Source organism: Aquila chrysaetos, chromosome 15 (genome assembly GCF_900496995.4).
Source record: "Aquila chrysaetos chrysaetos chromosome 15, bAquChr1.4, whole genome shotgun sequence".
Lineage (NCBI taxonomy): Eukaryota > Metazoa > Chordata > Aves > Accipitriformes > Accipitridae > Aquila > Aquila chrysaetos.
In genome coordinates this window covers 13,373,628-13,400,101 of record NC_044018.1, presented here as the reverse complement: position 1 = coordinate 13,400,101, position 26,474 = coordinate 13,373,628, and the positions used below count along the sequence as shown (strand labels likewise).

General features: G+C 44.2%; 1 protein-coding gene across 1 annotated transcript; it reads left to right on the top strand.

Annotated features, from left to right (window-relative positions):
• Window positions 1-7,212: 7,212 nt before the first annotated feature.
• Window positions 7,213-14,453, top strand: MYCN (MYCN proto-oncogene, bHLH transcription factor). The gene is given in 4 exon segments (XM_030037943.2): window positions 7,213-8,021; window positions 10,792-11,574; window positions 11,576-11,643; window positions 12,948-14,453. Coding segments are annotated over 3 exon segments (1,344 nt in total). The 5' UTR covers window positions 7,213-8,021; window positions 10,792-10,897; the 3' UTR covers window positions 13,547-14,453.
• The last annotated feature ends 12,021 nt before the right edge of the window (window positions 14,454-26,474 follow it).

Here is a 26,474-nt window from a genome sequence, read left to right as displayed (position 1 = left end):
CAAGGATATAATTGTGTAATAGTGGAAAAAACACTAAATATATGTTTTTCATTTTCCTCAGCTCAAAGTTAAATAGCAACACTTTAGAACTCTTTTAATTAAGGGGTGCAAGGACATTCTGTCTTTAACTGCTTCTTCTGCCTTGACATTTCAAGTTACCCAAATCAAAAGTCATTAAAGACCACCAAATCATTCATTTTGACAAAACCAAAACAAGTGAGTGGTTTTAAAAGAAAATTGGTTCGTTATGACGCTTTATAATATCATTCAGCCAAAACTGCATGCAATTTTTTCTTCTCTCATTCATACCTTCTTCTGGGTGGCTAAAAGACTAACATGCTGTCCTGTCTCCGGTCTTGTACTGTCTTTTTTCAGACTGCAATTTGGCTTGACACATACTGGATGCTTCTTGTTCAGGTTTTCTCTCTTTTTTCCCTGTCACTTTAGGTGCTGAGGAGCGAGGCAGCAGAACTGCCTTTGTAATGCCATGAGAGACAGGTTTAGAGGGAAGTTGACAGGTCTAGATCTTACAGTATGTGTTCAGGTACTTCAGCAATATGTAGCAATACAAAATCTTTAAGACACACGGACAGCCAAGGCCAAAGTTACAATGCTGATGAGCCCTAAAACATTCAAAGCAGAACGCTGCAAGCAACAGGAATGCAATGTTAAATATGATCGGTACAATAAATGGTTTATTATTCATTGAAAACAAAAAAAATCAAATTCATAAACAACATTTGTTGTGGCACTTGCTTCTAAGCGCTCTACTTCTGAAAGTCTGGTAATCTGTCAAACAATTTTACAATAATTATGTACAATGATCAGAACAAGACACGTCTTTCAGCCTCCTATTGATCATGGCTCACTTCAAAGCAATTTTCTGACTTACAGACTGTGGTTCATATGAAACCCTCTTGCATTTGCCTGGAAAAACATATGAATATGTTAAAATATGAATAGATTGTAGGAGTTGCCAAAACAGATGCAAACCTGGGTCTGTTGAGTCTGGTTTCTCATCTCTAGCAAACATTTGTTTCAGCAGCAGATGAACACCTTCTTCAAGGCTCAGGTGTCCATGATTTGGCAAGGGGGCTGAGAGTTTCACAGAAGCCCATGAGAATTAGCCCCCATGACATTAAGGAAACAGCCAGCTCGCTCTGGGAGACTATGAAAGGCATGCAGAAGAAGAAGGAAATGGTAAGACTTCCAAAGATTGCGGCACAGCCCTTCATACATTTCTGCTTACAGCCAGAGATACATCAGTAATTTCTGTGACACATAAATAAACAAAACTTTGACATGCTGGTTTACTAAAGCAGGTATGGCAATAATAATAAAACCATCAAAACTCCATAAAGGCCTTTAATGTGTCTGAAGATATGTTCATTACTGCAATAAGTGTTAAGCGTTTCCTTTGCTGTTAATAGTTTTTATGGCAAAGCTTTGAAGAATGTCCCACGGGTTATCAGTAAAGGCTTTATCTGTTGCATGTAAAATAAGAACAAACTAAACAATCCAGAAAACTACTTTCAAGTTGTGGCCCAGGACTGAAGTTGGAATCACGACAGGACAGATCTGTTGCCGGTCTCATCTGGCACAGTCCCAATGGAAGGAAGCCATACCAATTGACACCAGCTGAGAATATAGTTTGATGCATCCCCTCATTCACTCACTTAAGTCTGTATTTTTCTTTTTTTTCCCTTTTATGTTCTAGTCACCAACACCATTCTGGCCAGTCACTAATAGTCCTTAAAGGCTAATCTTCCTGTTAGCTTGCATCTAAAAATGAATCTCAGATGCAGGAAATGAAAGCCTTCCTCTCAAACATAAAGCAGATTCCAATTGAAAACTAAAGAATTCACGCTTCAAACCACTCTCCGAGGATGTCTTTCTCTATTGGTAACATTTGGAGATGTTTGAAAGGGAGCTAATGAAGACAGGTTTATGTGACTGGTTATAATTTTACCTTCCCAAATGCACATTTCACATTTGTCTCGGTGAATTATCTAGTAAAATATTTCATGATAATGAATTCATTAAAAGGCTTTGCAACCACTGAAATATTTTGAGCTAAAGTTTCAAAAACAGTCAGTAAAGTGAGCTTGCATAAAAATGCACAAATGGCTAATTGCTCAAAAGAAGTTAAAACATTTAAGCACGTACAAACATAAAATGTTGTAATGCTTCAAACCACTAAATGATTGAATATATGATGACAAAGCAGAGGGCGGCAGGTAGAAGAGGAACTGGGTAAGAATCAGGGGCAAACTATGTAAGTAGTACATTTTACAAGCTGTGTGAACAGCCCCAAAGACCTTCAAGTGTTCGCTGCCCCATCTTCCTTGCTGTGGCATTAAGAAGATTTTAACTAAACTAAGCTTTTCAGAGAATTAAACTAATTGAGATCAACAAGCCTTCCTGATGAAGTGGCACTGTGGCATTACCATGGACCACTGTGAGGGGAAAAACTTGCTTGATGAAGCTGTCAGACCTCACCAGTCCTCTTCCCACCTGCCTATTACCTGCAGCGGGTCAAGAGAAGCAGGAAGCTGCCTTTCAGTGTCATTCTCTCCATGCTTATGAACTGCAAAATATAAGGATGACTCTCCTGGGGTTCATTAAGTTAATGTTCCAAAGAGTTTTTCCCTAGCTTTAACAGGCAGTGGAGTGGGTATTGACTGAATAGGCTCAAACCCCTGACTTTCAAAGAAAAACTGAAGAACTGTTAGGAGATTATTTTATAAAGATGTCCACCCCTGCAAGAGGTCTACCATATTTGCTGTGGCTGAAGGACACAGTATCAATTTGCATCGTTGATATCTTCAGAATTACTGGTAGATGACAGTTACTGCTTATTTGCAGCCTGGTAATGCAGATTAGTGTCTCAGCGTGCTGAACATGAATTGCATTCACCATAATTAAAAAAAAAAAGTGAAAAAGAAGCAACTGTCCTGATCTACTTTTGTTAACTTTTTGCAAAAGTTAACAGATTATTCTAACAAAAAACAAGTTTATCATTGCTCTAATTATGTACCATCAAGCCATTTTTAACTGGCCTACTCACCTGTTACGGAAAAAAATATTTTACCACAGCTGTTGTCCTGAAATGCATGTGCATATCAAATGTGTTCATTGTGTCACAGGTATTTATAAAAACAGGCATATAACACAAGAACAACCCAACTCTACTGTCATGTCACTGATGCTGTATGTCACCAAGCAGCAGACACTTCTGTAACAATTAAATTTAGGAAAGTTATACCTTCCTACTCATAAAGGAATACTTGCAAAAATGATAAATGCTTGTAAGTGATTTTACAATTAGGATATATTTCCATGCACTATGTATACATTTAAGGAGGAAGTAATTACTGTAATAATGTGTGGGGGTTACAATATTGTAAAAGTGAATTTATCCACTGATTTTGTATTAATAATGTTTCTTATGGCAGCCTGACTAAGAGGAGCAGTGAGGTATTTTTCTCTATAATCGTTTTTTGTGCACAAAGAAAATATTTGAATGCTGAAATTTAATAAATTGATAATTTTTAAATTCAGGTACTTGATTTCCTCTTGCCCTAGTTTCCTCAGGGAAAAAAGCACATTCAACAGAGTTATCAGTCTGTCATTCCCTGACATGGATTGTGAACTCACTAGGCAGTTTCAACCAAATTTACTGAGGGGAAAGGTCTAAAAAAATCTTAAAACTCTTACAGTTTTCTTTAAAATTGGAAACTGGAGAGAGAAAAGAGATCCTATTAATATTTCAACCAAGAAAAGTTAATAAGCTCATTCTTAATTAGACATCAAGAATTCTCATAAAAGAGAGTCATCAGAAACCAGGCTCTCAAAACTCCTTGTTTCTATTACATTTCACTCTAGTGGTCTTATCTGTAACTTTCTGAAGTTCATTTTGTTTTGTTTTGTTTTGCTTTAGAATACAACTGTAAGATACCAAATGCTTAGATGTTTATCTAGCCATATACAGGGTTTGAAAAATCTGTTGCAAGTAGGATGTTTTCCTGAGCAACTGCTATGAGCTTCTGCCAAATCTAAAAAATACATTTCTAGTCCTTCTGGTTTTAATGAAAATCTTCCAATGCTCTCTGAGCAGCGAGAAAGGAAGCTGAGGAAGAAGACTAGTACACAAACGCTGGTCTGACCAACCGCTTTTGAAGAAACCAAATGTACACAAAAAGCACAGAAGGAAGAAGGCTCTTTTTCTTTTCACTAACTGTTGAGAGATGGTTTCTGATATATCTAGGAACACTTAAAGGTGGGGCATTCAGCCACAGTTACCCAGCTAAATCCAGTATCTCCTCTGTTCTTAGCAGCCAGAGTGATATTCTATTATCAGAGTATTCTTTATGAACAATATGACCTCAAAATTAGTTTTAATTAAATAGAATTAGTTCTCTGATTACTAGGTACTCCTTAAAATGCTTCCGAATGCACAGGTGTGATTGGCTAGTGACCTCTGCGGTGACTGTAAGTGAAATAACTCAAGTGTTTCAAGGTCTGTGTTTGTACCATGTCTTGGTCATGTGAAACATTATACAAGCACCAGGTATTACGGCTGGTATTTGAGAGTTTTCATGTCACAAGAACAATGCAAATGTAGCACTGACGATGGCGTTCTCTGCAGAGGTGACATCCAGTGTCTTTGAGAGGCTGCGCTATTCTTTCGTCTTAATGGATGATGATGACGCACTCTTCAAGAACTCGTGGGAAAGCAATTGCTACCTCAGACTGTTACAATCAGCATACTAGGGAAATCAATTTCTGTATGTGACACTGGGGCAAGCCCCTTACCTTGTCTCACCTGAATGAGGGCAAAAGTAATACCAGACTCTACCTTCAGGGAGAGTGTCAAGAGAAATATTTTAAATTACACACACTGAGCAGCCACACAGCAGGGATCAGTACAACTCCCTAGCAAGTTTACTGAAGGTATGCAGGAATAAACCTGCTGCTCTAAATCTGGCAGCTTTTGTAACTGTTATGTTAAATTTAACAGCTACCTCCAAATACTTAATCCACCTGAAAATGTTACTACCTAATAGGTAGCGTATCAGGTCCTTGTTTAAGAAAATAAAAATAAAAATCCCAGGTCTGAGTGTTCATACTTATGTCCTTTCTAGTCCTACACAGAAAGTTTCACATGTCATTTCTGCTGGTTGAGACAGAACAGGGATAAATCATTCCAATTCTGTCATGCTTTTGCCAAGTGCCCTCAGAACACACACCTCCCCCCCGATTAAGGAAACCCTTTATAAAACCTTTTTACAATTTAACATGGAGTCATGAGATTATATACATTACTTCTGACTAGCAAAAAACCCTCAGAAACGTACTAAAGTTTGGGTACCTCTGAGGAAGACAACTGCACACACACCAAGTGATACTGTCCTGTTTCTTTTGATCTTCTTGGTAGTTGCAGGCTGTGAGGGTGAAAGAGATGTACGCGTGGCCAGAGAAATTTGCCTTACACAGCATTCCTTAATGAATCAATAACGACAAAAGGGAAAATGTTCAGTAGTCCTGAACACCAGTAACTTACCCATGTATTATGCCCAGGTGTGTATGTTCAAGGTCTCAGCACAGTGCTTTGTCAGGCTCCTTGTTAGGCCAAATTAAAGACCACAGGATCTACTTAGATTCTTACCACTGTATAAGCAAAAGTATATTTTAGCCTTTTATACACTTTTTTGTACATCTTTTTCTACTTTGTCAGACAGTGAATTCTTACAATGCCTTGAAATACTGCTACACAACTGGTCTATACTGGGACTCAGTTCTAGTATCAGCACATCTTAATTCCCAAGTTTTTTTTGGTGAAATGACGCATCAATAAATTCACAGCAACTACAAGTAATTTCAGGTTTCCATTTGCCTCGAGGCTTCTTGATACATGCTGTTTCAGGGACAGAAGGGATCAGAGAAGAAAAGTAAATGTTGATAAAATAGCCCAAAGTAAGCGTCAGCCAAAACATCACAAAGATTTGTGCGGTCCTTCCAAAGCCTTGCACAATGTTTTCCATGTCTTTCTCAACTGTACAAGACAAAGCAACAGATCCGGGGTTTTAACAAGTCTTTTTACCTAAACAGAGTTAGTGCTCATAAACGGCAATGTTTCTCAGGGTACTGCTTTCCATTTCCTGTTTGGTGAGGTTTTTGGTTTTTGTTTGGTTGGGGGTTTTTCGACAATGAAAGTTACTTTAAAAGATTTGTCTTGAGTGTTAGCCCTCATTGATGTTCTCATCCAGGGTACTACGAAAGATATCACACACCACAGCAGAACCTTCCTAGAAGTTGATAGCTTTATTCCTACACACATATGTATGAAAAAAAAAGAGGAAAATTTTAAAAGACTGCTGAGAGAATCTAGGCGAGAATTTATAATGAATTAACAATAAATCAGATAGCAGCCCGTGTCCATCTCTAAGGTATGGACATATCAGTATCTGCACACATAAAAACATTAAAGGAAATGCAGAAGACAAAAAGAATTACTTTAAGGAACAAATCGTATGTAATTATTGAGTTGAGGAAGGTCCTCAGTTGACGAGTATAAATAAATTGTTCACACATTTGGTGAGACACATACTAACTGTTCATGTCTCCCCACAAGCTGCAACCTGTTCAAGGCTACTGAAATGTGAGGGGAAAAAAATCCCAACCACCCACACCTTTTTTGTCCAGCCAAATCATCCAAACAGAAATTAATAAAGCTCGGCGCTTTCGTAAGACTTCACGCCTTCAAAGTACCGAGCACGCGTTAGCTAATCAATGAATTCCCCTGTCTTGAATCCAAAGTGCATTAGAGGAACGGAGGCCAAATCACAAAAGCTGGGGCAAGCCTGACCTCAAACATCTCACCAGCTTGCTGCCACGAGGGCTGGCTGAAACCCCGGCCCCAGTCGATCCAGCGCTCCTCTGCTTCGTGGCGCGCTGCCCCTTCCACAGCTGACTCCAGCCAGCTGCCACCTCCCAGCCACGCTGTAGCTCACAGCGGGGGATCTAGAAGTCACCTTCAGCACCCCCTGCTTGGGTCCCGCTGCTCGCTCGGAAGCTCTGGTACAGAGGACTCGCTCTCCAGCTGCTCGCAGCCGGGGCCAACCGAGGCCTCCTCGGCGGAACCGCAACCAGCCACCTCTGCGCGGAGGGGAAAGGTAAGCAGGAGCGAGCTGGGGGAGCCAAGAGCCTGGCAGAAGCTCGCTGCCTTGGCTGCGGCCATTTCAAAGCAGCCGGCACCCTTGGCCGGCCAACCCAACCGGCCTGGCCTCCGCGGGCAGCACAGGGCAGGCCGGCCGCCGCCATCGCGCCGCCGCCGGCAGACCCGTGCCGCGGCCCGGCGGTGCCCAGCCGGCCCTGCCGCCGCCCCGGACGCCCGCCGGCTTCGGGACCGCGGCGGGCACGCCCGCCAGCTCTCAAGGCCGCCTCAGGACACCGAAGGGTCGGCGGAGCCTCCGAGCTTTGGCCGCTGAAGCGCGACGTGGAGGCGAGGGGCGCCCAGCAGGGCGAGAGGCAGGACCTCCGGCCCAGCCGGCCCCCCGCGCTGCCCGGCGGGGACGAGGCGAAGGCGCGCTCGGACCGACCCTGCCTCCCCCAGGGCTTACTGCCCCCCTCTCAGGAGAAGCCGCCCCCTCCTCGGCCGCCCTCATCGCCGCCCCGCCATGCCTCCCGGAGCCGCCGGCTTTGAAGACCCCGGGCTCGCCCCCACCGCCGGCCGAGGCGGGCCGGGGAGGCGGCCCCCGCCGCCGCACACAAAGCGGCCGCCCGCCGCCACCAGCCTTCCTGCGAGCGACGCCCAAGTCCCCGCCTCAACCTGCAGCCTATGAGCGAGGAGGCGCCGCCCCGAGCGGCGGCCGGATCGGGAGCGGGCCGGGGAGCGCACCCGCCGCCGGCCGCGCACCGCCGAGGAGAGCGCCGCGCTCCCGTCCTGCCGCGTCGCGTCCCGTCCCGCCGCCGGCCCCGCCGCGGCCCCCGCGCCCGCGGGGAGAGGAGGCGAGAGAGCGGTGGGTGCCCCGCCGCTGGGGATATGCGTGGAGGCGCCGGGCGAGCGCCGCGCCGCGCCGCCGCTCCTGCCGGCCCTCCGCAAGGTGTCGCCGTCGGCAGCGGAACGGCGGGCCGCGGCGGCGCCCGCCGAGTGGCGATGTCCAGTTCCGCCGGGCCGGGCCGCGCCGCGCCGCGCCGCGCCGCGCAGTGCCGCGCAGTGCCGGGCCGGGCCGGGCCGCGCCGCGCCGCGGCGGAGAGGTGTGCGCGCACGGGGGGGCGCGGGCCTGGCCGGCGGCCCGCCCGCGGGCCCGACCCGGCAGCCCGGCCGGGGCAGCCCGGCGCGGCGCCGGCGTGCAAGCCCCGCTCGCCTGCGGGGAGGCGATCCCTGCAGGATGATTATTCCTCATTATTTAAAAAGCCCAGAGTCGAAGAGACTCCCTCGTCCAGCCACTTCCTTTATCCTCTTTTTTTTTTTTTTTTTTTTAATTGCCCCGGGTGTTTCCGCGGGAGATCGCGGCCGCGGGTGGGGGGCGGGAGCGGGGCGGGGGTGGGGGGGGGGTCACGGCTCTCCTGAGCGGCGGCCCGGAGGCGACGTTCCCCCCCGAGCTCGGGGGCCGGGGCTGGCGCGGGGAGGGGGCGATACAAAGGGCCGGCGGCCGCGGCGGGCTCCGCGGGCCGGCGCGGAGCGGGGGGCAGCCCCCGAGGCCGGCCCCGGCCCCCCGCGGCCGCCGGGCGCCCTCCCCGGTCCGCCCCTGGCGCTTTTGCTCCGGGAGCGGGACCTCATTCTGCTGGCAGAGAATAAAGAGCGAATGGGGCTTTTGGCGCCAAATGCCAGGCACCTCCCTGCTTGTATGGAAATCAGGGAGGTGGGGTTAGGCTGCTCTCGCTTTTCTCTCTCTTTTTTTTTTTTTTTTTTTTTAATGCTGCCCTCCCCGGGTGTGTCAGCTTTTTTTTTTTTTTTTTTTTTTTTTTTTTTTTGCCCCCTTGCTTTTTTTTTTTTAATGCCTTTTTGGGGGGTTAATAATATCCAGCAGCTTCAAAGCCAGCCAGTGACAGTCATCTGTCTGCAAGCAAAGGGTGAATGCGGAGGCTTGGGCCAGCCGCGGGGGCCGGGCGGGCTGGCGCTCAGTAAAGTGCAACATACAAGATCATCTGCTTTTTTTTTTTTTTTCCCCCCTTTTTTTTCTTTCCCCTTCCCCCCCCCCCCCCCCCCCGCCACTCCTCCCCCTTGCAACACCCACCACCATCACCAAGGAGGTAAGAAGAGGAAGCTGCAGGGTCTGGGCTGCAGGACAAAAACCCAATCAAATAAATACAATTCCACATCGCATTTGAGTTGCTAAACTAGGGAGGATGGGAAGGGAAAGGAAGCGCAGGGGCATTGCAGTGCGTGAATGGGTTTTTCATTGAGCAGAAGAAAATCCTGGAGGATATTTTTGTTTTGGTTTGGAGCTGTCGCATTGAGATCGCCTGTGTTTTGTAGGTGCCTCTTTACTGCTTTGCATTTTAAACGGTTTAATGTATTTCACGAGTAGAAAAATGTACAATACTGGAAGTGATCAGGGGGCGGGGCAGGGGGAGAGCAGCTGAGCCGGGCTCGTTTCTTTGCATTTCATCATAAGGCTTTTAATGGATTTTTTTTTCCCCCTTTCGGTCTCCGTTTCAGCGTCAGCTGTTGTGAACCCAGCAGAACGATTTCCCTTTGCGTTACCTTAAACGAGCTGAAGGGAGACGCTGAATGTCCTTTTTGAACTTAAAGTCTTTTTTTTTTTTTTTTTTTTTTTTTTTTTAATGTCTGATGCAACTGAGGTCTCGGAGGAGGAATGGGGCTGTGGTTGACTGGTCGTGGCTAGTGAGTGGGGGGTCCGGCCGAGGTAAGGGCAGCAGCGTGCATTTTCCGGAGGTGAGAGGGCTGGAAAGCTGGTGTGTTTGCAGGAGGTTTGATCGCGTGAAGTGGCAAAATGCGCAAAGTTGTTGTCCTTGCAACCTCTCCGTTGCTCTTGTCTTAAACTGGAAAAAGGGGGAGAAAAACTTCCCTCACCTTCTTGGCAAATCAGGAGGCTTTGTTGGTGGCGCCGGGGTGGTTTTAATGCATTTTTGTGCGTGAGATTATTACATAAGGTTGATAATTTCTGTTGCTGCTGGATTTCCCCTCCTCCTCCTCCTCCTCCTCCCCCCCCCCCCCCTTGTGTGTTTTGTGCGGATTTCTCTGGCTCGCTTTGAGTGAATGAACTGGCGATTTGCGAAGTTGCAAAGAGCCCCTCCGCCCCCTTTTTTGCATCCTTCTCTCTCCCCTTTGCACTGCTCCGCAGATGACAAAAGGAGTAAACTTCCTCTACTTTTGCTGGCATATTAAGAGGGCTTTCTGGAGAGATTACGGTATCAAAGCCTTGCATCTGTCTACAGTTACTCTGCCGTTTTGAGCGTTTGAAGCAGTTTGGGGCGAGCAGGCGAGTGCTATGTGCAAAAGCACTGAGGTGCTTTGCATCCTTGCCGTACCGTGCCGGCTGGTTTTGTGTCCTCACGGAGCGCCGGGGAAGGCGGAAAGCTTTGCGTGTGGGAGCACTACCTGATCGCTTTTCTTTGAATATCTTGAGTCAGGAGGAAAGGTGTGTGAGATGCATTTTCTTCTCAACTTGCGCAAGGCTCCCTCTTTCTCGCTGTTGCTGATGGGATTATTTTTTTTTTCTTCCTTCGGTTAAGAGGAAGGGAGTCACAGTCACGTTCGTGTCTTGTTTGTTTCTTCGTGTTTTAATTGTGGTTGTTTTTTTTTTTTTATTTTTGGTTTAGTTTCAGGTCTTGGGAGAACCTCTCTTCTTCCTCTTGGTGGAACTACCCATAAAACCTGTCTCTAAAACCATCGCCCGACCCAGGGATCAGCGAGAAGAGACCCGTAATGCCAGGAATGGTCAGTAAAAACCCAGACCTCGAGTTCGACTCTTTGCAGCCCTGTTTCTACCCGGACGAAGATGATTTTTATTTGTGCGGGCCGGACTCCGCTCCCCCCGGGGAGGACATCTGGAAAAAGTTTGAGTTGCTGCCCACCCCTCCCCTGTCTCCCAGCCGGGCCGGGCTCCAGGAGCACCCCCCGGGGGGGGCCCCGGTGCCGTGGGGAGGGGCGGCCTTGGGGGGCTGCCGCCCCGCCGACCCCCTGGACTGGGCGTCGGAGCTGCTCCTGCTGCCCCCCGAGGCCGACCTGTGGGGCGGCTCGGACGGCGGGGACTTCTTCGAGACGGGCCTCGGCGTGACCAACAACCTCAACTCCATCATCATCCAGGACTGCATGTGGAGCGGCTTCTCCGCCCGCGAGAAGCTGGAGCGGGCGGTCAGCGAGAAGCTGCAGGGCAAACCGCCCGCCGCCGCCGCCCCGCCGCCGCCCCCGGGGGCCGCCGCCGCCGCGGGCAGCCCCGCCGCCGCCTCCAGCGGCCGCGCGGAGCTGGGCGGCGCCGTGCCCGAGTGCGTGGACCCGGCCGTGGTCTTCCCCTTCCCCGTCAACAAGCGGGAGGCGGCGGCGGCGGCGGGCCGCGCCGGGGCGGCGGCGGCGGCGAGCGGCGGGGCTCCGCGGGGCGGGCCGCCCGCCGCGCCCCGCCGGGGACAGCCGGGCCAGCAGCAGCTCCGGGGACGACACCCTCAGCGACTCGGGTAAGCGCTCGCCCGTCCCCGGGCGGGGGGGGGGGGTGGCGGCGCTGCCGCCGGGCGCCGACGGCTCCGCGGGCCGCCCGGGGGCCGGGCGGGGGCGGCTGCGCCCCGATTCGGTCCCCGGCGGCGGCATCGCCGGGCGGGGCCGGGCGGGGCGGGGCGGGGCGGGGCGCGGGGCGGCCGGCAGGCGGCAGCAGGCGCGGCGGCGGCGGCGGCGGGGCTCCCGCGGGAGGGGCCCCGCGGGGGCAGCGGACCCGGGGGCGGCCGGCTCCCGGCCTCCTGTCCCGGCAGCAGCTAGGCCCGGGGGAGCGGCGGGGCCGGAGCCTCGCCGGGCGGCAGGCCCGGCCCCTGGGGCTGCGTGGGGCGGGGGACCCCCGGGGCTGCCTTCCCTCCTCCTGCCCCTTGGGGCTGGGGGGTCCCAGCCCAGCGGCCGTGCTGGGGCGGCAGGTGGGGGGGGGGGGCTGCTGGGCAGAGCGGGCTGCCACTGCCACCCTGGGGACGGGCTTCGCGGGGGACGGCCGTGTGCGCTCTTAGGCGTGATTTGGGAAGGCTGGAGCGGGCTAGTGAGCCCTCAGAGCAGCGCTTGCAGTGACAGAGCCGAAAATGCCCAGAAACATCTCCGGTCCGTGCCCGCGGAGAAGTCCGCTGGGGCTGAAACGGGGTTTGGCCTGTGTAGATGAGCTGGTCCGTATGACCGTCGCCATAAACTCGGTGATCCGTCCCGGGTTTCAAAGCCCGCTGTCCCTTTAATGTCTGGTTTGACAGCTTTGGGTGAGGAAGCACTTCCAACAGCTGTCTTCTTGGCAGTGCACCAAGCGCCGGCTTAAAGGGTCCCCGGCTGGAGCAGCTTCACCTTCTGCCTTAGAACAAACCCAGCGATTGTTTCGTTTTCCGGCTGCTTTTCTACCGAGCAAGGGCTGTGTTGTGACACTGTGCATGCCTTTTGTACGGCAGCTCTACGATTCCATTCAAAATACATACATTCCGTCTAAAAACTCTTTCCTGCCCCTGCCGTTATGTGGGTGGTAGCCCCACTTTGATTGAAAATTACAAGTGTTTTAAAAAAAACACAACTCATTAAACTTTCAGAAATCACTGTTCTTCAGTCATTTCATGCATATTACACAAGTTTTCCAGATCTATATCTGGCTACAGATGGTGGGCACACCCTGTTTTTGCCATCAGTTATTTCATTGCGGCTTTTACTGTACATATTTTGTCAAGAAACGCATCTGGGTTGATACTTGTTCGGAGTATTTTCTGTGAGAATAACGTCCATTTTATTTTCCATTTTCTGTTACCAAAAGATGACGAGGATGAGGAGGAAGAGGATGAAGAAGAAGAAATAGATGTTGTGACTGTGGAGAAAAGACGCTCCTCCTCCAACAAGGCTGTTACCACCCTTACTATTACAGTGCGTCCTAAAAATACCACTTTTCCATCGGTCAGGACACAGCAGAATGAACTGATTTTAAAGCGTTGCGCACCAATTCACCAGCAGCATAATTATGCCGCTCCTTCTCCATACATGGAGAGTGAAGATGCTCCACCGCAGAAAAAGTTAAAAACCGAGGTGCCCCGTCCAGTAAAACCCACGATCCAACCAAAGCCTAAGAGTTCAAGTCCTCGAAACTCTGATTCAGAGGATAGTGAACGTCGACGTAACCATAATATCCTGGAGCGTCAACGGCGTAATGATCTACGGTCAAGTTTCCTAACGCTAAGGGACCATGTTCCAGAACTGGTTAAAAATGAGAAAGCTGCAAAAGTTGTGATCTTGAAAAAAGCCACTGAATATGTTCATTCCCTTCAGGCAGAGGAGCAGAAGTTATTGCTAGAAAAGGAAAAATTGCAAGCCAGACAACAACAATTGCTAAAGAAAATAGAATACAAGCGGACTTGCTAAACTTTGTTTTGTTTTGTTTTGTTTTGGCTGACCAGGACAGTCATTGCCACTTTGCACATTTTTGATTCTTTAAAAAAAATTGTGTTTTTGACGTTAAGAATGTTGGTTTTACTTTCAATCCAGTCCCTGAAGTAATCAACAAACTATATTATCCGGGTACGGAGCAAATGGATGTTCTTGCAAGGAGTTTATTGCAAGACTACCAAACAACAATGGACTGCCTTTGTTTTTCTTCTTAAGAACTGTAGATGGTGGGGATTTTTTTTTTTTTAAATTGTTGTGAGCATTTGGAGCTGCTGATGACATCTAGTTGAGTTTTAAAACGTTCATTCCTAAGTTTTATGGTGCTTATGTTCTAACAGATGTTACTTTAGGGGTTGGCATTTGTACCCCTGTGGGAGTTTTCTGTAAATACCATCTACACACTTGCCTTTTGTACATGTCTTGGGTTATGAGAGGTGGCTTTTGCTACCAGTATTAGACTGGAAGTTCATACCTAAGTACTGTAATACCTCAATGTTTGAGGAGCATGTTTTTGTATACAAATATATTGTTAATCTCTGTTATGTACTGTACTAATTCTTACATTGCCTGTATACTTTAGTATGATGCTGATACATAACTAAATTTGATACTTATATTTTCGTATGAAAATGAGTTGTGAAAGTTTTGAGTAGATATTACTTTATCACTTTTTTGAACTAAGAAACTTTTGTAAAGAAATTTACTATATATGCCTTTTCCTAGCCTGTTTCTTCCAGTTAATGTATTTGTTAATGTTTGGTGCATAGAACTGGGTAACTGCAAAGTTCTGTGTTTAATTTCTTCCAACGATGTACATTTAGTGCTGCGTCTTATAGCACTTTGAAATACCTCATGTTTATGAAAATAAATAGCAATTACATGATGTGCCATTTACTATTTTTCTTTTAAATTAAGTTCTTTTAAATAAAATCTCTAACTTCGCAATGTTCGTGAAATAGAAGAACATGGTCCCATATCCTGGGCACTTAAACTCTCAAACTATAGGTGACGCTCTATGAAAAGTCAGCCAGGCAGGACATTTCCCTTTCTGGTTAAAAAGTAATTGTAGTAAGAACAATTTTCCTATTCTTTCATACTTGAGATGTCTCTTGAGATGTCAGGATCATCCCAGGGGACTGAACATACCACAGTTAATGGAAAGACTCCTGTGTCTTGTGAAGACTTCTGGAATATCCACTGTGTGCAGAGAATTGTGAGGGATCAGAAACACGGCTAGCATCATTCTGCTAAGGGACTGGCCTCAGTGTGGTAGGCAGGTGGAGAAGTAAATGATGGAGGTACACTTTGCTACAGCACAAAAAATGCAGTATTTGTAGCAGTCAAAGATCTTATTTGACTGCTGTTCTTGGTTGCATTACAAAAGGCTTCTCCTTAAAGCAGTCCATCATTGCATAGGAGAATTAATGTTCTTGTTTGTAGCTGAAGATCCTGTTTGTTACTACTTGTGCTAAGTTAGTAAAATTAAAAATCCCAGGGAAGATACAGTTCTGAGGTACGGAGGGCTATGAAGCGTGCATCAAATGGCATGTAGTCTGAACAATGAAACTTGGCAGGTGGTTGTCTCAAGAGGTGTGATGGCATTTGGTGTGATGGGAACAAGACATTTAAGTCTGTGAAATATGGTCATTTTGGTAAGCTTGAGACCAAGGAGTTGTTTTATTTTCCAGTCTGTGCAGGTATTTCTGATCTTCTCTTTCCCCAGACTGAACCTGAAAAATAAGGTATGGATTAACGACCAAGTGGCCAGCAAGTAGCTTAAGGATCAACTTGCAAGGAGCTAGTCTGGGACGTCTGCCTCTACTTCAGCCACGAAGGAAGTAACTTGCTTGGTGATTGAGGTACAGAACATCTCATATTTGCCGTGAAGTAACAGAGATCGAAAGCAGTACGGGAACAAAATCGCCACAGTAATGGATGTGCCATATGTCCGTGCCGTACAGTGGCTGGTTGGTGTACCCGTAACCTGTGCATTCTTGGGCCCCAGCCAGCTTCTGTAGCTAGAACATTGGGAATTGTACTTAGTAATCTTACAGTGCAGTAAATCCAGATCCTCGGCAGGCACAAATTGGTGTAACACCATTTAGATTCAGCTAGCCCTACACAAGTTTATGCCATGTGAAGAATTGGCCTGAACAGACTTAATATCTTCTAAATTCAGACTTGAGGACCACAGTCATTCCATAAATAGAATCCTTGTTTTCATTCCCTTGATGTGGACTTGATCATGCTGCTTCTACTTTCCCAGTACAGTGAAAAAACAGTAAAAAGACAAAGCCTAAGCAGAGACGATTGGTGTGGACAATCACAGGGTACATTTAATTTTACTATCTACAACAAACAATTTTCAAACCCCATTTTATTAGCATTTTTTGTTGAACTGCTGTTGTACTGTTTTCACACATGGTACAAGTCACATGAGTGACTTGAAGGAGAAAGCTTTTCAAACATCCACTGTATTGTCTTTCTAACCTGTACCTGCTTGACTTCCAACGAGGGCTTCTTAACATGAGTTTACAGTTAGACTTAGTATAACATTAAAAAAAAAAAGTTACAGCTGTATACTGGCCCGATACTTTCCTAGCAGATGCAAATCATATTCTGAACAAAAATAAATCACAGAATGATGTGTCACTGTCTCTTTACAGTCTAGGAATGTACTGTCTAAGGATTGAACATGCAAAACTGAACAGAGATTCCCTTCCCCTTCCCCTTTCTCCTGGAGAACACCTGGTCCAAATCCTCCACTCAGAGCAGGGCCAAATTCTAGGTCAGAACAGGTTGATCAGGGTTGTACGCAGCCAAGGTTTGAATGTCTTCAGGGATGGAGATTCCACAGCCTTGCCGGACAACACATTTCATTGCTTGACTACCGTGACTGACACAAATTTTCCTACTATCTGTTTGGAATTTTCCTTGTTGCAACCCCTGCCCATTGCCTCCTATCTTTTTGTGTTTAACCTCCCAGAAGAGTCTGGCTCCACCTTCTGTGTAACCTTCCATTAGGTAGTTGAAGACAGCAATTACTTCTTTCTCTTCCTGAGACAACCCAGTTCTGTCTTGTATTGTTGTGGTATCCAAGCATTTAGAGTATAATAGAGGTGTCGAATACTCAGATTTTCTTGGATATTCAACACAAATCCCATTTGAAAGCCTCTTTTTCAGTGTGGGAGTCTTGGCCTGATATTTTTGAATTCAGTGAAAACGTCCAACTGATGTCAATGGAGATAGAATCAGGCCCCATACGGTTCAGAAATGCCCCCATATACTGTACTGTTTGCTGCTATATGCTGTGCTACCAGTACTTTGGGTTTGTCTTTTTTTTCTCTTAAATAACTTTCAGGAGTTAATAGGTTTGTTTTCATACTGTTGCTGTAAGGAGCAAGGTGTCAAGTACCAATGTTTTTGTAAACAAAATTCTCGGTTGTAGGATGTTATTAAGTTACAATTGTTAAATAGAAGATAGTGGGTTTCAATTCTTTTGTATTTACACCATAAAAAGAATTGAGAGGTTTAGGAAAGATAGCTTTTGAAAAGTAGAGGTAAACAGTTCATTTAGTAATATTTTCTGATGAATCAGTACCCAGCAGGGTACATAGAGAAGGACATAGAGACATAGGAACAACAGTAACAAAAGATCTTTCTGCCTTCGTATCTAGAGTGAAGAGTCCATAAGGAATCAGTCAAATAATGAATTGAGACACTATTCCTTTTTTTAATATACATGCCTACGTTTGCATAACAAATGCAAACATATCTGCCTAGAGAATCTGTTAGAAAATGTGGCAAGTACCTAATAACTGCTTATTAAAAAGCAGGTATTGCTGATTCCTGAAGGGAAAACTGAATTAGATTAATTGCAATCATCTTATCTGCTCTGCTATAAAAATTCCCAAGTTCTTTTTCATACAAGACAGAATCTGCTGATGGAATCAGATGGTTTCCTCCCAAATCCCAGAGGATGGTCTCCTTCCACTTCTCTGTTTATTTGCTTAAAAATACCACTAAGAACACAAGGGACTTGAAACACCAAAATGAAATGATTCCTCCATAAACTAGTATAAGTAAAACACCAGCGGGAGAGCTTAAAAAGGTGAAATGTGTTAATGATGTCATTACCACTAGGTCACCTGGTGCCATGAGTGTGAAGGAAAGGGCATTTCTCAAACCCCAAGCTGCTGTTATAGCAACTTATCACCAGGTCTTGGCAAGACTGCTTGAGATTTCATGATGTGTATAATTTGCAGAGGGCACATTTGGTCCTGGTAAGTATACTGATAAACCAAGCTAGAATAAAATGGCTTTAAAAGGATCCCATTCTTAAGCCTGAATTTCCTGGCTTGTGGCTGGTTTAAATCAGAAGATTTCATTTCATTTAAAGTTTTAAGTTCAAGATCATGAATTTAATGACTTATTTATGTACCATGTTGTTTATCACACTCTTGGCAAATGCTTCATGATTTATACCTAGGTTCCATTCTTTTCCTTGTCTCCATTCCCCCTGTCCTTTTTCCCCTTCCCCTTTCTCTTTCTCTTCCCCTTTATACCTAAACTACATGCGGTGCCTCTTCTCTCAGGAGCCCAAAGCCATCAAACTTAAAGGGATTTGAGGTGTCACAGCAACCCCTTTAAAGTAAGCAGGGATTTCAGTAGAAACAGGAGATAGGCAACACTTCCAGGAATCTCACAGGAATGGTGAGAATGGTGCAAAACGTGGAAGAGAAGCTGATTGTAGGGCCAGCCCAGCGGTTTTTGCCCCAGCACTTCTGGCTAGCACTGGAGCATTGAGAAGCAGAGCACCAGCTTGCCTCAGCAGTTGCCTGAATCCAGAGCCCTTGGTCTGTGCCCAGACAAGCTTTCACTTCTGCTGGGCTACCTTTTCCAGTCTGCCACCACACACTAGTTTTTGCTGCCTGTCTCCTTCTGCTGACCCTGCAAGGAGGCTTGGCCACAGTAAAACAGGCATTTTGCTGTTAGGTTGCATGAGATGATAATTTCCCCTGCCTGCAGATCTGCGATTCTCATCCAGCTTTGTGCCCCTTAGAGGGCCAGATCCTTCTTTCAGTGAGATTAGTTAGATATATATTTGATCAACAGTCGACTCAGAGGAAATAAAATGAATTCTTGATCTCTGAGCTGTGAAGATTCCTTGTATGTATGCTGTATGTATAGACTAACATACATGCTGCATGCACACAAGGGATTCCATATGTGTTGATTCATGAACGCTGCTAAATACAGCCCTGCTAAAGGGTGTATTTTAACAGAGTAAGTAACAAGACTGTCTACTTGATCCTTTGAAGAAAAAGCAAACAAAGGTATTTTGTTTCCTGTATTTATGATTACAATATGAGGCATATAAATAATGCAGAAATGAAAAAAAAAAAATGTACCTACAAAGTAAGTACAATTAATGGCAAGTATTTTTTAACTCCATGATGAAATGGGTGGGTATGTAGACTTAGCAGACTTAAAATTTATCAGACTCATAACTGAATTATGACCTATTTGTTACTGATCTCTGAACTGTTGAGTTACATTTCGTATGCTTAATCATTGTTAGGCTCCATATATACTATTACAGCTGCACTATTTGTGAGCTATATAATTTGCCATAATATAGTTCGTCCATCTGACATTGTTTAGGTAAGTGGAGACATTTTTGTTTTACGGTAAAATAAGATTATTTCTTTTTTCTTATTCTATGCTCCCAATTTCCCAGTCTCATTTGTCTGCTTTAAGTATTTACTGCTTTCTATCTTCTATACTGCATGCATTTAGGGAGACGAACTGTCTTCTATGATATCTGTCTGAAGCTGAGGTTAGATTGTGTTCCTGTGAGTTGCTATATCAATCATTACAAAACTATGACAAGAGTCCTGTTGTCCAAAAGAACAGTGTCTATCAGCTAAATATAGTGTAGTTTTATATTAGAGGTAGGATGAATCATGTTTTCTACATCTGTTTAGTTACACCTTCTAATCTACAAGCATTACACAGTTTCAAGCACCTAGCTGCTTAGCTTCCTAATTCTCCTTATGTAGTCACCGGAGAGACACAGCGTTTTCCCAGAGCATCTACATTGGGCTTTTACTGGAACGGGCACAAACACTGCTCTGTACTATGGGGAAAGAGTGATTACAATGTGAAAAGGGTGATTACACGAACTATGTTAAGGGCTTCTTTATTGCTGCTGGGTACCATCAACAAGTTGCTTGATCCATAGTTGATCTTACTCACCAGATGAAATTTAAAGCAATGATTTGGAGAAAACTGCAGGTTAACAGATTTGTTTCTTAGAATAAAACAGTGGATGAATGTAGGATATCTAGTTAATTTAATTGGTTATTAATTGAGCATTATTTGGATTGATATATTTAGTATCTGTATGCATATTGCTTTTTTCTTGTGCAATACATGGCAGTTACATTTAGGCATAACCTTGTTTCCTCAATATGACATAGACTTAAAAATAACTACATTTTAATTAATATTGTAATTAATTTAATGTTAATATGTAATTAGTATTGCAATTCATGATGTAGGAGATGAGGGAACTATCCAGTATCATATACAGATTTCAGTGGTGGCTAGTAGCTGGGAATCCTCATAAAACATTGTTAAAACCACTTAGATAATGTCTTTCTTTTAAATTCCTAAGATCGATTTTAAAATATACTTGAAATACTGTTATGGATTTGCTTTTTAGTCTAGAAATTATGTCTGTCTTCTAAAATTGTCATTAGATTGGGCACTTTATTAATATTCTTTTTGGAGCAGACGTTCAGAAAAGAACAATGTCAAAGAAAGGAAAATTGCACTGTCTTTGATATTCACACCCTTGGAGTTACATGCCAGTGTCTTTAAGGTAGAAATTAATCTGTAGACTGTGGGGGGGGTTGTGACATAAACGTTGATTTGGAATGAGGAATGTGAAGGAAAAAATGAAAAATAAACCTTGTGCAAATAAGAAAGATTTCATTATTTCCCCCATAAATGTAAAGTAACTACTCATGCAAATGAGGGGATGAAACCAGACCTAATACCCAGTGGTGATGCTTGAATGTATTCTTGCAGATGTTCTACAGCAGGAATTAAAACTAGATGTTTTATAGGACCATGGAATCATAGAACAGTTTGGGTTGCAAGGGACCTTTAAAGTTCATCTAGTCCAACCCCCCTGCAGTGAGCAGGGACATCTTCAATGAGACCAGGTTGCTCAGAGCCCCGTCCAACCTGACCTTGAATGTTTCCAGGGATGGGGCATCGACCGCCTCTCTGGGCAACCTGTGCCAGTGTTTCGCCACCCTCATTGTAAAAAATTTCTTCCTTACATCTAGTCTAAATCTACCCTCTTTTAGTGTAAAACCATTACCCCTTGTCCTATTGCAACAGGCCCTGCTAAAAGTTTGTCTCCATCTTTCTTATAAGCCCCCTTTAAGTACTGGAAGGCTGCAATAAGGTCTCCCCAGAGCCTTCTCTTCTCCAGGCTGAACAACCCCAACTCTCTCAGCCTGTCTTCATAGGAGAGATGTTCCAGCCCTCTGATCATTTTTGTGGCCCTCCTCTGGACTCACTCCAACAGGTCCCTGTCCCTCCTGTGCTGAGGACCCCAGAGCTGAACGCAGGACTGCAGGGGGGGTCTCACCCGATCGGAGCAGAGGGGCAGAATCCCCTCCCTCGACCTGCTGGCCACGCTGCTTCTGATGCAGCCCAGGATACGGTTGGCTTTCTGGGCTGCAAATGCACATTGCCAGCTCATGTCCAGCCGGGCTCATCCACCAGTACCCCCAAGTCCTTCTCCACAGGGCTGCTCTCAATCCCTTCATCCCCCAGCCTGTACTGATACAAGGGATTGCCCCGACCCAGGTGCAGGACCTTGCACTTGGCTTTTTTGAACCTCATGAGGTTCACATGGGCGCACTTCTCGAGCTTGTCCAGGTCCCTCTGGTTGGCATCCCGTCCCTCAGGTGTGTCAACCGCACCACACAGCTTGGTGTCGTCTCCAAAATGACTGTCCTATCAAGCAGCTCTTTTTGCCCATCAGCTATTTCCAGCTGTAATGTGGAGAGATATGTAAGGTGTTAATGTCTTAGATGCGATCAGAGCATGTCTACAGGATTTTGCACTACTGGTGTGATGGGAGTTCGCTGTCTCAGTTCAAGAGTACCATGAAGCTTTGGCTTCCACTAAGTAAGTCTCTGAGCAGTTCATTATGTTCAGAGCTTCAGCAGTATTTTGGTCACTTTACAAATGTAATCAGTGAAAAGTCAGGAGACTCTGGAGTTAGTAGCAGTTGAAGATAGGATCAAGAAAGTCACAATTATTTAAACATAGACATAGACGTTACAGCATGTAATACTCAAATCTACAAAGTTTCCTAACACCAAATGGTTTGGATAAATGTTCATCCTGTGAAACCAAAAGGAGTTTAGGCACTTGTACAGCATCTGTGAATTTGGTCCTAAAGAGCTAGAAAATAATATTTAGATTCCTAAATCAGGTGCTAAAATGAGAATAGTGATATCTAACAGCCTCTCCCTGAAAGTGGCAATGCTTTTTTATTTTTAAAGAGAGGCTCATGCTTGATATTCCTCCACTCTAAGAAATTGGGAACATGTTTCATTGATCCCTTTAGAATTGCATGTACTCTTAAGTCAGAGTTAGAAAATTCTTAGCGTAAAATAAAATCTAACAGGGATGCAAACATATTCAGTTTTATCTAGAAACCCGGTCATCAAAAATGTACTGTAAACTGTGTTTCTGAGGGCTTTTTGCTTCTCATTTTTTCCTACAATCATTGGTTTTGTTCAGGGTTCCCAGGCACCATTCCTGAGTCACATCCTTGGTAATTATGATTAGAAACATTTCTCTAAAAGCTCTACTTCAGGCCAAACAAGCCTGGGTAAACCACAGTGTGCTTCAACTCCAATGTATTATTTCTTGCGTGAGTGGAATAGGAACATAGGTGTACAAGGTAACATTGGACATATCATAGTGTTATGAACCCATGTATTTATGAACACTTCTTTCAAACATACGTTAATGCTACTAATGAAGCTATGTAATGATGTAATGTACTTCAATAATTTCTATTATCTTCAGTCTTTAAACATTTTTATGATGATCTGATTTATTACTTCTTGTCTTTCCTCTTGCCTCCCTCAGCTAAGTAGCAATGCAGGAGGCAAGGGGGATTCATCTGACCAGATACCAACTGGTTTTAGTCAATAAAGAAAACAGGTATTTTTAGTGCACAATTAATTTCATCCTGAAATAAATATTTAAAATAACACAAATTAATCTCACCCGAGAAGTACTCATTTTTCTGTGTTGATTATAGAGAAGCCTTGGGTGACCAGACACATGTACCAACATTGTAGATGTCTAATGTGGGGTTCAGCTTAAGAGACCTAAATCTGGATGTCTGTTTGTAGATATCTAACTGAAAGCTTGATATCTAGGTGCTATTATAGTCAGTGGAGTCTGGAGAGTGATTCAGTGTAGGTGCCTATTTTAAGATAAACTGAATTAGTTCTCTAGGTTCGGTTCACTGTATTGATTAGCTCTCCATTGGCTATAAAAGGAACTCCAGGTATATAGTGAATATGTAAACACCCATGCATTAACACCTAATTTCAGTGCCTTAAATTACAAGTTGAGTCCGACTATTCCTGTCTTCCACTCATTTTATTTCACTTATACATCTTAAAGCTTTTTCTTGAACTAGTCAAGTAATCTTAAACCCAGTTCTGTCTAGTTCATCTTTTCTGCAGCACTCATAGCCTTTTTGCTTTGGTCATCTATAATAGCATCCTCATAACTTTAGCATCTTTGGATTTATTTTATCCTCTCACATGTCCTGCTTATCATCAATGTGTAGCAATATTCATCATTGCCAGAAAATTGCTTGCATTACTGATAAAATTTGCTAAAACATCTCTCATGTTACCATATTGCATGGTGGGCAAGACCTTATCTTCTCCTTCCCACACCTACACAAAGCTCATTTATGGGGCATGTTGATACATTTCAGATGTTGATATACTGACAACATTTTAAATTAAATGATAGCACAGATCACATTCTTTTCAATGTAAAAAAAAAAAACACAGAAGAAAACCAGAAAGTAGATGAACTTTTAGAAAAATTGCTATTAACTTTTACAGCTAGATCTGTTATTGGACCTCGTATAGTTCTAACTACTTCAGTGTTTCCCTTTACTTGTTTCTATAACCTTACTCCAGTAGTCCTTACAACTTTATTTGTCTGTTCCTTTAAGAAAATTATTTCTTTTCACAGCTTATGTGGTCTTCAGTAACTGTTCCATATCACCCTATGTCAATTCCTCCTTTCATTCAAGCACTTAAATAAGTCACATCTTCTTTTTTGCTTTGCAGTCTCACCTTTCCTACTAGTTATATTATGCCTCAATGTAATTTTTTTTATTTAAGTCTAAAATACAGGGTCCCATTCTGTGAGCTGCTGAACACTTGCTGAGTGGCTATAGGTGTGTTGACTTCAGTAGGAGTGTGTAAAGTAAGAACTCAAAACCTTCCAAGGTCTTTCAAGACTTCTGAATGAAAATTGTAGGTATGCCAAGTTAAATTGCGCTGTATTTTATATTCTTTCCCATTTTTTGAGTTCTTAATTTCTTACTAACATTTGTTTGTGAAAGACTACTTTATGAAAACACAAACATGCAGTTAGAATAAAATAGATAGAATAGTGCATATTAATTAATATTGTTTCACTTTTGTCAGTAGTACGTTTTAAAAACTAAATGGTATTTTCTGGAGTACGTAATAACCTAGGAACAGTTAAGTTATCATGAACTCCTTTAGTAAAGAAAATTATACCTTTCTTTTCTGCTGCTGGTGTTGACAATATGCAGTGCTTGGATGCTTTAGTTATGTAAGCACCAGTGAAAATAAATAGCAATTAGAAGTGGTCAAGAGTAAGGCATTTGGCCATCTATCCTACTGAAAATTTTTTAAACTAATGTTCTTCCTCACTGTTAATAAAGAATGGCAATAAAACAAAACCAAGTCTTGGATGCCTAGTTTAATTCTTATCAGAACTCTTTAATTCTGAAATGTCAGGAATCAGTCTAGTAGCAAGTGTCAGAGTAAATAAATACTTTCTATACTGATCCATGTCATTCTACAGTTTTATAGGAGTGCCTTTGGCCTATAATGTGTGTATTATCATTTATGTGTTTCCCTCAAAGAAGACTCAGCTTTTGAACACTTGAGAGCTTGATCTTAGAAGTGTCAGCTGAAATTCAAGCTATTAACAGGCATGAAGAAACAGAAGGAACACAGAGATTAAATGACTTACCAATAGTTAAAGAAAAGATTAGTAACTGTTGAGAGCTGACTTCATATCACTTGTTCCTATTTGATGACCTATGCACGTGACAATAAAGCATACTTTTGTGAGTGAGAAGTTCTAACTAATAATGTCCTAATTTAACCCCAAACCTTGATGATAAAAGTTCAGTGCATATTTATATTTTACACTGGAACAGGGGTTCCTAAACTTACTTTTTGCAAAACCATACTGCAACAACGTCAAACCGTATGTATTTTTCAAGGGGATGCATTCACCTTTCTGTTGCTGCTGCTGGGATAGGTGCATAGTTTGGGAGTTCCAGACAGGAGATCCAAGCTCACTCCAGAAGAAAAGTCCTTGATTTTTCTTTCATTGGCTGGGGAATAATGACCAAAGAAGGGATTTTACTTGTGCATTTGTTCTGGTTGCCCAGAAAACCAAGCTGGTATAAAGCAGTGTAGCACCTTGGGAGTCTATGCAGAGCTGGAGTTGAAATAAATTGAGAAACCTGATTATAACTGTGCCATTGTATATGTGGAAAAGTATTTGAAGTCCTTCAATGTTTCATTGTGACCACATGTAGATATGATTTTTAATGCCCTAAACCTCCTTAATCAAGATCTTAGTTTTAAAAATTGTTATTAAACATCTTTGCCCAAAGTATTTTTATATTTGATATACCACAAATGTCGCCTACATCTCAGCAAATATGCACTGTGATTAAAGGGTATAATCTCTCAAGAGAGGTTTATAATCATTTTAATTACCCTGGACTTAATAAAAGGAGTTAAGGGATTTAATAAAAGGGCATTAAGAGATTGCCAAAGGGTTAAATATATATATTTTTGTAAGAAAAATTGTAAAGCTTCTGTGGCTTTGAGGTGGGAAGGTGGGAAGCCTTAGTGGGAAAAGAGGAGGAGGTGAGCAAAAGTCAAGATGAGGATTAGTGTCAATTAAACTTCCCTTTGAACCTCCTAACTTGCGTATGCAGAACCTGACACAGCTCAAAATACTTGCAATATCCTGGGCCACAATGGACCAGAGAGGTTGGTGTGCAGCTCACTGACCTACAGGAAACTGCAAGGGAGTGAAAGAAAGATATAAACGCAGCCAACTACTTCTAGCTCAGTGCTAAGATATTTTAGCACTAGTTCAGGGGAGAAGATCTGGAGTGGATGAGGGAATTTTGAGAGTCAGTAGATCCATTTCTCAGGCCCCAAACATTTTGTTTGGTTTTGACCTACCTTAGATCAAAACTAAACAAATTCTCTACCCTAATCCTCATCCTCTGCTCGTAACTTTCAGGTTAGCATAGAATTTAGTTTATTTGTAGTCTTCTGGAATATAATAAATGTAATTAGAGATGAAAAGATGAAAGTGAACCGACAATCTTCACACAGGAAATTCTATAGCTCTTGCAAAACAAGGCAAACGCCAACATACAAAGACCTAGAACATTGCCTCACTTCATGCTTATGCTTAATCAAACCTGAAGCCTTATCCAGAGAGATAAGGTGGAGATCCAAATGTAGATACCTGAACATAAACCAGC